Source organism: Pristis pectinata, chromosome 2, assembly GCF_009764475.1.
Source record: "Pristis pectinata isolate sPriPec2 chromosome 2, sPriPec2.1.pri, whole genome shotgun sequence".
NCBI lineage: Eukaryota > Metazoa > Chordata > Chondrichthyes > Rhinopristiformes > Pristidae > Pristis > Pristis pectinata.
Genome location: NC_067406.1, coordinates 42393195 through 42405849, shown reverse-complemented (window position 1 = coordinate 42405849; position 12655 = coordinate 42393195). Strand labels below are relative to the sequence as shown.

At 41.0% G+C, this 12655-nt stretch overlaps 1 protein-coding gene across 1 annotated transcript in view; it reads right to left on the bottom strand.

The window, feature by feature from the left end:
• Nucleotides 1-371: 371 nt before the first annotated feature.
• Nucleotides 372-12655, bottom strand: part of LOC127579985 (involucrin-like) — a 513761-nt gene continuing 501477 nt past the window's right edge. Inside the window, exon 2 of the mRNA XM_052033109.1 lies at nucleotides 372-1343. Coding sequence (XP_051889069.1) covers nucleotides 656-1216 — 561 coding nt within the window. The 5' untranslated portion in view covers nucleotides 1217-1343 and the 3' untranslated portion in view covers nucleotides 372-655. The remainder of the gene's footprint in view (nucleotides 1344-12655) is intronic.

Genomic DNA, 12655 nt, shown 5'->3' with positions numbered 1-12655 from the left:
TTAGATATCACGTGGCCAGGTTTCCTACAGTAATAACAAGTACGCTCAACAGGTTTCTCCAGCCCTGGCTTCTTTTCATCCTTTCCTTTTTGATTACCTCCCAATTTAATCTCCGGTTTACCTGGATTGTCTTTGTAACTCTTTTGAAAGGTTTTAGGTTGTCCCCATTTGGATTTATGGGTTAAAGCATAATCATCTGCCAACCTAGCAGTTTCTTGTAAAGTTTCCACTGCCTTTTCATTTAAATATGTTGTTAATTCAGCTGGAACACATCTTTTAAAGTCTTCCACCAGTATCAATTCTGTCAATTTATCGTAATCCCCCTCTACATTTTTAGCCAGGCACCATCGTTCAAAACATATTCTCTTTCCATTGGCAAATTCCATATAAGTCTGATCTGCAGATTTCCTCAAGTCTCTGAATTTTTGTCTATAAGCCTCAGGGACCAATTCATAGGCCTTCAAAATAGCTTGTTTTACCTTGGTATAATCAGCTGCATCCTCAACAGACAAAGCAGAATAAGCTTTTTGAGCTTTACCTTTAATCACACTCTGTACCATAAGAGTCCATCCTTTCCTTGGCCAGTTTGAACTCACAGCAACCTTTTCAAAATGTTGGAAATACTGATCAACCTGATCTTCTTCAAACGGAGGGACTAATCGAACCTCCCTGCTGGCTGAAAAACCATCATCAGAATCAGATTCCAAACTCTCTCTTGCTTCATTTGTAACTCATGCTGCCTCTGTTTCTCCTTCTCCTCACTATCCAGCTCCATCCTCTTCAATTCCATCTGCTTCATTGCTAGATCAGCCTCTATCTTCATCTGAGTTAGCTTTTGTTCGGCCTCTATCTTTAACTGGGTCTGTTCTTGTTCGGCCTCTAATCTCTTTTGTTCTCGTTCAGCTTCTAATCTCTTTTGCTCTCGTTCAGCTTCTATCTTTAACTGGGTTTGTTCTCGTTCAGCTTCTATCTTTGCCAGCTGCACCTGTGCCTCAGAAATTGCTATTTCACTGCCAGGAAACTGTTTTAACACTTCCTTCTCAAACACCTTCTTTTCCACATAATGGCCAGCTATCAGTCTCTGAATATCTGCCTTTCTCATAGACTGCTTTACTTCTGTAAGGTTTAGCCTTGTAGCAATCTTTATCAAATCATCCTTTTTCGCCACCTCCAATCCCTTCTGGGTTGGTGACTCCAAAAATGCCTTAATATCCATTGCTGCTGGTTTCCACACACACAAGCCAATTAAAAAGAATTTATCAGACCTCCCTCAAAAATCTTTGGATTGAACCCCGAACAAATCTTGTCAATCTGGGAAACGATCCCAGACGACACTCGTTAACCTTGGGAACTATCCCGGACGAGCCCCCAATTTTGTCACGAACCAGCAACGAAAGAAACACACTGAGCATGATTCAGTGTTAAAAACTATTTTATTAATCACTACTTATGATAATACGTAAAATAAAAGTAAAAATGTTAGTATGTTAGAATTCAAGAATGTTAAACCTCGAACGTTAACCCCAAAACTAAACTCTTCGTGTGTGTGTGTGTGACAAAGTCCAAACCTCCCAGTTCCTGAATGGTTCTTAAAGTTCAGTTCCGCAAGCCATAAGGTGAAACATGAGCAAGGGCTTCTTCAACAACCACCGTTGTCTGAAGATAAGATGTAGATGTAGAAAAACATAGAGAGAGTACATACGAAATCCAAATGTTCCACGATGGAACCCAAACGACACTTCAGTGTTTACTCGGTAGTGACTTGCTCACCCCGAAAAGCATCCGAACCGTGGTCGTCCACACACAAATACCTGTTTCCTTCTACAGGTCAGCAACAAAGTGAACTCCACCGGATTACTTCCAACTTCCATACATGGATTTCAGTGGCAAACACAGTTATTGTTTCTCATCCATCGATAGAGAAAAACAAGCAGGCTGGTGTCTCTCTCCCTTCTCTCTCTCTCTTCTTCTTCTTCTTCAACAACGTCATTACGTCCTTTATCTTCTATTGACGTAAGCACGCCCCACACACACATACACACACACTCTCTATCTTAAAGGGACTTTCACTGAGTCCATAACAAAACATAACTTTTCTTTGGGAAACTGAAACACCTGGCTGTTCTAAACTGACAATAATGTGTTAAATGATGGCCATTTCAATGATAGAAATGAACCAGAATGGTCTCACCAGTACAATTTGTGCTTGACTTTATAGCCTTAAATTTTACTGCAGATGTCTGTGGTCTGCAGTCCACAACTGAATACCAATTGGTTGTGATGGATGAAATTTTCTCACATTCTTTGATGCAATTTTCATTGACACAGTAATCTTATATTCAAGTTTGCATTTAAAGTTTTAAGTGCTCATCAACATTGATAGAATTCATTCATCTACCAGTCCTCTCATGAACCTATTGTTTAAGGTATAACATAAAACATCACAAAAATTGCAATGAAAGGATAAATTCTTTATTGAAACAATTTAAATACTAATTATCTCAATTGGTTCTGGCTTCATTTCCCAAACTTACAGCTTACAGCCATTTCTATGATTTCACGTTAATCTTCCAGTTTCTGCATAAGATCACAAAACAAGATATCTTTTGCTTTGTTTTGTACAGATTTTAGTGTGTCATATGCTTCAGAAATATTGGTTTCCATGTTCACAGGTCACATCTTGGGCTTTCAGTGGTCTCCTGGCAAAAATTTATTGTAGTCCAGTGATAAATCCAGTGCATGAATTGCAAAAGGTTGGTTTGCAGGTGCAACAGGTTATCAAGAAGGCAAATGGAATGTTGGCCTTCATTGCTAGAGGGATTGAATTTAAGAGCAGGGAGGTTACGCTCCAACTGTACAGGGTACTGGTGAGGCCGCACCTGGAGTATTGTGTGCAGTTCTTGTCTCCTTACTTGAGGAAAGATATACTGGCTTTGGAGGCAGTGCGGAGGAGATTCACCAGGCTGATTCCGGAGATGAAGGGGTTAGCCTATGAGGAGAGGTTGAGTCGTCTGGGACTATACTCGCTGGAATTCAGAAGAATGAGAGGGGATCTTATAGAAACATATAAAATTATGAAAGGGATAGATAAGATAGAAGCAGGAAGGTTCTTTCCACTGGTAGCTGAGACTAGAACTAGGGGACATAGCCTCAAGATTCAGGGGAATAGATTTAGGACGGAGATGAGGAGAAATTGCTTCTCCCAGAGAGTAATGAATCTGTGGAATTCTCTGCCCAGGGAAGCAATGGAGGCTACTTCATCAAGTATATTTAAGACACAGTCAGATAGATTTTTTCATAGTAGGGGAATTAGGGGTTATGCGGAAAAGGTAGGTAGGTGGATCTGAGTCCACGACCAGATCAGCCATGACCTTCTTGAATGGTGGAGCAGGGTCGACAGGCCAGATGGCCAATTCCTGCTCCTATTTCTTACATTCTTATGTTCTTATATCAATGCCACTATCTCTTGTCGCTATTGCTAGCCTTAAGCAAATAAGATCCAATGCAAGTATTTGCAGGAATACCTCATGATATTATAGTTTTGATGGTAAAGCTTACCTAAAACTTGCCAAGCAAGAATCATGAATATCCTTCAACAATTCTGAATAGAAATTACCTTCCTTGTTGCCAGTTTATAATTCAGCATATATACTTCCAAAGAGATAATGACTTATTTGCACACACACACTACGTGAGAATTTAAGCCAGCAGACCGAATATCTGTGACACTGTCCAGTAGGATTATTTTCATCTACCACAATCAACTGGTTTTGCTGCAGTCCGCAGTCAGGGATCTGCAGTTAAATCCAAGGCTACGAAACCAAGTACAAAGTGTACAGGTGAGATCAGTTTTAACAGTTTCTATCATTGAGATGGCCACATGGGTATCAAGTGATCATCATTGTTCTTTCTTAACAATAAACTATCCATAAGATGAGATGAAATATGCTTCAGTGCTTGAATCAGCTTACCCTTACGAGCCTTGTAAATGAATACTCTTGTTTTATTCCACCTATTTACCTGCTCAGATCACTTCCATCTGAATTTCCTTTTGCACAAGCGATATCACAACATATCTGTGTTGATTTCACTTCATCACCTTGGGAGTATAGCCTTACAAGCCAGTTCAGTTTTGTTTTCCGTATCTTATTGTGCTGCAGCTTAGAAGAGATTTTTTTGTATTTATTGGTTGGAGGTTATTAAAGAGCAAGGAGAACCTAAGTGAATGGAGTTGAACAAAAAACCAATACAGATTCTCTGCTACAAAGATTGCCAAGATTGCACCCCAATGAATTTACAGGTGTATTTAATATTTTAATTTCGACAGGATACCTCTCTATGTTAAATTAATCCATCAGAATGAAAGGTAAACCAGAAGGTCTCCTCCCTCCAACCAACACCATCCATTTTCCTCTTTACAATCAAATGGTGAACCTTTTATCTAGCATTGAGTTACAGCAAGATGTCTCCAGCCAGCAAGACAGACCACATGTTTATGAAATTTTCCCTTGTTAATCTTGTATTTCTTGTTAATAGTTGGAGGAAGACCAGTTGTATCAAAAGCAGGAGCATGAAGAGCCTGGGCAAGCAGCAGCTGGCTTGTTATTGCACAGTGGGAGTTGGTCCAAACAATATCCACCACAGCTTTGAATATAATTTGGGATCAAGACTTCTTCAATCAGATATGATTGCACAACATGTATTTTCTTTTAAAAATGAATTATTCTTTCATTGATGACAGGCTTCATGCAGCAAAAGATCAACACCATAACCTGAACAGTAAGAAGACACTGCACAACACTTTTGCCAAGTGACAGCCACACTTACAGCGTACTGGGAAGATCTCTGATTCAAGAGCAACTTCAGATTTCTGTGGAGGACTTGGTGCAACTCATGATCTGCTGGTACTGCCTCTCTCTTTTTATCCCATCTGCTGACAGCTCTGTCACAGTGCTCCGTTGATTAGACTGAGGTCTGATTATGAAAGGAAACACAACAAGTCAGACGAGGGTGCTTGGCTGTGCTGTGGAAGAAGAGCCTGACACATTGAGTAGCATACTGAATGGTTGTTCCAGATATAGTTGTGGTTCAACAAAGAATTGGTGGTGCAGTGGTTAATTTGCCACACTAATCATCCAGAAGTCTGAACTAATAACCCTAATACAGTAAAACTCCAGTAACCTACTATCCACCAGGTAATGTTTGCCACACTCACTTTCAACTCACCAAGGCCCCACTTTCCATGCTCCCTTCAACACAGCAGGTCCTTGGTTGCCATGCTCGCTTTCCACTCACCTCGGTCCAGGGTCCCACTCGCCCTTTCCACTCTCTGGGGATCTAGTTCCTGCACCCCCTTTCGAATTGCTGGGCCTCTGGTTCCTGCATCCCCTTTCAATGCACTTGTTTCACTGGGGGATTTATTATCATTGAAAGAGTGTCAGAACATAGAACATAGAACAGTACAGCACAATACATGCCCTTCAAACCACAATGTTGTGCCAACCTTTAAACCTCACCTAAGACTATCTAACCCCTTCCTCCCACATATCCCTCTATTTTAAATTCCTCTATATGCTTATCTAGTAATCTCTTGAATTGGACAAATGTACCTGCCTCCACCACTGCCCCAGGCAGCGCATTCCATGCCCCAATCACTCTCTGGGTAAAAATCCTTCCTCTGATATATCTCTTGAATTTCCCACCCATTACTTTAAAGCCATGCTCTCTTGTATTGAACATTGGTGCCCTGGAAAAGAGGCACTGGCTGTCCACTCTATCTATTCCTCTTAATATTTTGTACACCTCTATCATGTCTCCTCTTATCCTCCTTCTCTCCAAAGAGTAAAGTCCTAGCTCCCTTAGTCTCTCCTCATAATGCATACTCTCTAAACCAGGTAGCATCCTGGTAAATCTCCTCTGCACCCTTTCCAACACTTCCACATCCTCCCTATAATTAGGCGACCAGAACTGGACACAGTACTCTAAGTGTGGTCTAACCAGAGTTTCATAGAGCTGCATCATTACCTCGCGGCTCTTAAACTCGATCCCTCGACTTATGGACAATAACATCCAACAGTCCCGAAAACCTGCTAATCCAGCACCACCAAAGCCCTGATCATGCTGGATTATCAGAATTTTAAAGTACTTAAATTCAAATCCCACTATGGCAGCTGAGGGTTTTAAATTCTGTGTCCTCACATGCTGGATAGACAGACAGAAAATTTTTGTTGAATTCGTGTTGAATAAATTGCCATATGCCCTCAGTGCAGTTAGAATGTTGGATCAAGGATTTTTATAAAGAGTACTGTCTGGAGGTCAGTATAAAAGGCAACTTACTGTTTCTCATTTACCCATTAAGATATCACTCCTGTCACAGCTGACATCTCTTTGTTATGGATGTCCATGCAATTAGCATCTGCAAACATTAACCTTCCTTGATAAAGCATATTCCTTTCCTTTCTAAATGCAAGCTCTTATGTTTACTACCTTTTCACCTCAGCATTTCCCACTGTTTCCCATTTTATTACATTTCCCCATAGCTGTCCATTCCAGACCTCAAGCTTTGGTTAACAGTTCCACATTTTATACTTTTGTAAACAACATTGTTAGGTTGTTTTCCCAGATAAGTAGCTACTCTTTCACACAGCTCCAATTAAACCAAACACACTGACATCAAATTGCTTCACAGAATCAATTAGACAATATGCAATATTTCTGATTAACACTTTTCATCCTAATGTCTGATGTTCACCCACAGTGTCACATATCACATGCTGAGGTTTGATTCTCATTTAGTCCACAGGGGCTAAAGGTTGAGTCATCTTCTTGGGCATCCTGGCACCTCAGGAGGGGACATTTCAATTCCAGCCACTGTCTATAAGGAGTTTGTATATTCTCCCTGAGTCTACGTGGGTTTCCTCCGGGTGCTCCTGTTTCCTCCCACATTCCAAAGACGTATGGGTTAGGAAGTTGTGGGCATGTTATGTTGGCGCCAGAAATGTGGCGACACTTGTGGACTGCCCCCAGAACACTCTACGCAAAAGATGTATTTCACTGTGTGTTTCGATGTACATGTGACTAATAAAGATATCTTATCTTACCTTACCCCTCACCATTCAGGAGGTTATTCATAGAACATAGGACATTGCAGCACAGAAAAAGGCCCTTTGGCCTACAACGTTCTGCCAAACTAATTAAACTAATGACACCTAATCCCTTCTGCCTACAGATGGTCCATATCCCTCCATTCTCTGCGTAGTCATGTCCCTTTCTAAGAGTCTCTTGAACACCTCTACCATAGAGGCCCTGACAGCACACTCCAGGCACCCACCACTTTCTGTGTAAAAAAACCTGACCCATCTATCTTCTTTCCCCCTCTCACCTTAAATGCATGCCCTCTGGTATTAGACATTTCTACCATGAGAAAAAGATACCGACTGTCTATCTATGATTCTCGTAATTTTATAAATTTCTACCTGATCTCCCCTCAGCCTCCACTGCTCTAGAGAAAACAACCATCGTTTGTCCAACCTCTCCTCACAGCACATGCCCTCTAACCTATTTACCTGCCTGGTATCCTGCTGCAGGACCTGTTGCCTGCTGGAGCGAGGATCATTCTTGACCATTAGCTGCGAACACCACCATTACTTCGCCTCCAGGCAGGGAAAGGCCTTCTGTGCGCACCCACCTCACAGCCCCAGCATAGGCCCCACTGTGGATCACCTGATGCTGCTGCTTCTCTTCCTCCAGCAGCTCATCCATCAAAGATTGAGGAACCAAATAGTACCTGTGATAATCTGAAGGTACTTAATCAGGGAGAATAAAACAAAAGAATTAATAAGTAGTTTATTAATTCTTTATTAATAAATAAACATTTATTCATATGGGATTTGAAGAACAACTAGCAAAATCTTATGAATTGTTACAAGGTTAGCAGGTCATTAAGTGGCATCAGCTGTTCTTGTTAAATACTGTCAGAACCTCCCAAGTAAGTGGGTTGTGGATTTTCCATGAGCTGCAAATGCAGTATGCTGTTTGAGCATGATTAGATGCAGTCCATATCTATCCATGCTAGTTGAAGTCAGATAATACCCACGTGGGGTATTTGGTGAAGTGCTTAACTGGGACATTGCAGGCGATCCTAGCTTCACATCGTTGATCACTGAGGTTATTTTTAGGCCTACAGAAGCATCTCCACATGATTCCAGAAACATGTGGAGATGCTTTAGTCAGCTCAGTTGTGCACATGTGATATTCTAGTGCATTGGTAGTTGTAGGTAACCTCAAAACACCAGCAACAGGGCCAACAGAAGCTAACAACATCAATATGGGAAGTGATGCTGGAATTTGGATGTTAACACAAGTGTTGGACCTACCAATATCAAAATACCGCTCATTCCTCAGGTGTAACTGTTTACTTAAAATCTTCATTGCCAAAGAAATCAATAGTGCAACGTTTAAGTCTGCACGGCCACAGTTCACCCCTTCATTCCATTATCAAGTGACAGGCCGGATGTTGCTAGGCTGCAAGAATACAATAAAATCCTGGCCAAATTACAACTGAGTTTCTGAGGCACAGAATAACTGATTTAGGATGTTTGGTGTAGGGAGTGGATGACTGCGATGGTAAATATTCTATTCCCTGATCCAAAGATCCTTCACCTTGATAAAATTAATAATCAAAAAAAGTCATCACATTTAAGCACAAATTTTAAAGTGAAATGAAGATATGTATTTATATAAAACCTTCACAAACTCACTTAGTTAGAAAGAGCTTCCAGGCAAAGAACCACTTCTGCTGCATGGTCACTGTAGTAATCTCGAAGACTAAAGAGCCAACAAGCGCACCAGGAGGTTCCAAGAACAACAAAATGATAATGACCAGATAATCTGATTCAACGACTATCTGTGAGAGATAAATATTTGTGAGGAATTCCATTTCTCTTCTTTGAAATAGTATCATGGGATCAATTTCATCCAGCTAGGAGACTAGCCAGGATCTACATTTAACATTATTAACACTCGCTCAGTGATCCCCTAGAGCATCAGCATAGACTTCATGCTCAAATTTCTGGAGCAGGATTTGAACCTATAACCTTCTCATTCAAAGATCCAAGTGCTGGCAAACAAGACACAGCTGACACGACAGTAAGTACTGTTGTGTTAATTTTGCCCTCAGATGTAGGCCAAGATCAATAATAACTGGAGCAAGAGGTCCAAGATAAATATTGTCCAGAATACCTGGGAGAATTTCCATGTTCTTCTTCAAATGATACCTCATGTGCAGATAAAAGGTAAGTGGATCCTTCATGATATCTCATCCAAAAGCCAGCATTTCTGACAGGACTCAATACTACGCTGCAGTATCAGCCTGGATTATATGGTCAAGTCCCTGGAGCAGGAATTAAACCCACAGTTTAATGCTCCGAAATCAAGACTTTCAAAGCTGACACAATTTCCATCCACAAGGTAGGCATACTATACTGGTAAAGGAGGGTTCCAATCAACAATAGCATGGTAGGGTCAATGGAGACAGATCACCTAGTTCAGAATAATGTTAATTCCAGAAATGGGCATGTTTCATCCACAACAACATACAATTTTCTAACTTTTTGTGTGTCAGTGGCAAGCCTCAGAAATCAGCCGCTTTACCTTCTAAGGTGATTTTTGCTTTGGCATTCAAAAATATCAATCTACACCTGTGCAAATTGACAGATAGGGTGTAAAACGCTGAGAGATATAACGTTTGGGAGTGGCTAGTTGAACTATAGTGATTTATAGTTATTGCTCCTATACATGCACTCCTGAAGACAAATGAATCATGAACCATACTGCAAAACAGATTGAAAAATGCAGAGAATGAACTCTCAACCTTGCAATCTAATGGCAAAAACAAGGTTCAGGATGTGTGGATTTTACAGTTTTAAGACTCCAATAATCATTTTAGCACTTCATTTTTCCTCATGCCAGGACATACTTGTGAGCAAAGATCCATAATACATTCTCATTCATTATTGTCAATTCTTTTTTTATACCATTTATTTTTGTAAGTAAAAAATCATGCACAGACAAAATTAAACAAACTTTGGAACATTTACTTTGGGAACAACTTGAAGCCACATTTGGTACAAAGCAGGAGGGATGGGGTTTGAAATGCAAAGGATATTCTGCTTGGTTTATTCAGAATGAGCTCATCAACAGAAGGGTCACATCACCAACAGGAAACTAGTCTGGTTAGTGTAAGTACAAGGATATGGTTTTGAAGAGTACTACAAGTCTACGAGTGACATTCCTTTCACACTGAACTAGACTGAAAAAACAACCTACAACATACTCTGCCATCATTTCCAGAAAATAACAGTGACCTGTAAAGTTTTTTTCTTATTAAGTTTTCTCTCCTGACATTTAAACAGCATTCAACAATTTCTGCTGAAACTCTCCCTCAACCATACACAAGTGGACATTCCATCCCCAAAATCATTATTAAAAGGGCTCATTGGATGCTCACAGGCTCGTTGTTGGTTGATATCAGTTGCTAGGTTTCTATAATTTTTGAGTGCAAAGACTATGGGAAGTGGTCTAATAGGTGCTGACAGACATTTTGTCAACATCAAGGAATCTTCACAAACCTGTTGCTCCTGGACAAGGGTGTGTCAGAAGGCCTTCCACTTTGAGTAAAAGTAGGGATAAATAGAGATGCACAGCACAGTACAAGCTGCTGGAAGACTGAGGAGGAGGAGGGGGAGGATGAAACTTGTGAGGAGGTCACATTTACCTCAGGAATTCTCCTCTCTCTCCATCTATAGCCTGACCTTCTGGGCATATCACACAGCTCTGGTATTAGTAACACATAACACAGGCAAAGCATATTGTGCTTCTAATTGCCACATTAACGTATTTGGTCTTTGTTGAATTAAAACAATGCACTCAAGGCAGTGTACATTCAACAAAATGTTGCCATTCAAATCACTAGCCTGGTGAAACAATAAATTTTCTATCTGCACCTTTCTGGAGGAGGCAGCCAGTAGTCAGGAACTGGTGCAAGATTTATGGTCATCTGCTGCTTGTTTAAACAACCTTTCAGAGATACAGCCAGGGGCTGAAGAGCAAGTGCACGAGGCAGAGGATCGAGGAGAATGAGGAAGAATAAAGTGTACCATCATATAGTATCCACAGCTGTATAACAGAAGAGGTCTTGGGCTGAAGTTGAGATGAGATGTGAGGATATAGTCATCATCAAAGGGACATACAGGTACACTCTCCCTCTTATGGTTAGTCACTAGTAACCAGATGCGTTCTGCTTCAATGAGAGAAGTGAGTCAGGATCTGGCTGTGTGGCTGGCAGCAGGGGTAAACTACTCGTTATGTGCAAGCTTAGGATGGGTTTGAGCGCATGAATGTTATGTTTTTTTTTCCTGATTAACAAAGCTTGTTGCTGAGAGATGATTGAAATGTGGTAAACTGAGCAGTGACTCAAGCTATCCATGTACTTGATAGTGACACAGCATTTGAAGACTCATTCACTGATCTTGGCTACTTTTATGAAGTGATTGACCAAGAAATGTTCTTGGTTTAGCAGGAATATTTTTGTGCACTATGTGCCAAGAAGCCTATCAATAACTATAGACTGCAGAGCTAGATTTGTATGCATGCTTACTGCTTAGTCCTTGAAGTCTCCCAAATTGCTTCCAGGTACTCCAGGATGTGGAGGCTCTGGTCATTCATGGTATTGTTGGATGTGCATTGGAATGCTGCTTCCACAAGTCTGCTGGCATGGCCTGTGTATGACATGGGCCATTCAGGCAGAAGCAGCCCCTCAAAATTAATAGGGAACTGTAAGGTCCAGACTGAGACCGTGGGCTCCTGTGCTTGATCTTCTCCATTCACTCCTCACTCTGGGTCTCCCGCAGGCCCTCTCTGAACTGTAGGCCCCCTTAATTGTGATCCTAATCATCCTCTCCACCATCTGATCATGACTCCGACCTCTTTCACAGACCCCATTTCAACCCCAAGCCCATCGGTTGATTGAGATCCCATTCACGATGATCTCAATCCCTCAGAAAGTGAAGATTTGGCCTTGAAGGGCAGGAGAGGTGGCGGAGATTTGGCCTTCCCTCCCAATTCCACCCTCATCAGGGCTCTCACAACTTACAACCCTGACTCTAAAACTCTCAAACTACTTGTTCTTCTTCTACCACCACAACTGAAGGAAGATATTTATGCATAAGTAGAAGATATTTGTCCTGATGAAGGATCTCGGCCCGAAACGTTGACTGGTCATTTCCCTCCATAGATGCTGCCTGACCTGCTGAGTTCCTTCAGCATTTTGTGTGTGTGGCTGTATTTGTGCACATGACAGCTTGATCCCTGTGTACGACGGAATCTTGCATTAAGCAAAGGTATGTTTCTTTGCTGTAACATCTAACAATTTAGTGATTCTAATTTCTGAGCACCTTTTATAGTATTCATGTTTTATATCCAAAGTAATGAAATTGCTGTCATTATAACATTTTCCAATTTATTCAATTATACGATGCAAGGCAGGTGGACAAAAAATGTTTCTTACATGTGACTTTCTCCCTCCTCTCTGCTGCTTTTCTTATTTACTTTAAAACTCCATTGTGTATGAGAGTTCATTTCCAAATTTCACATTGTT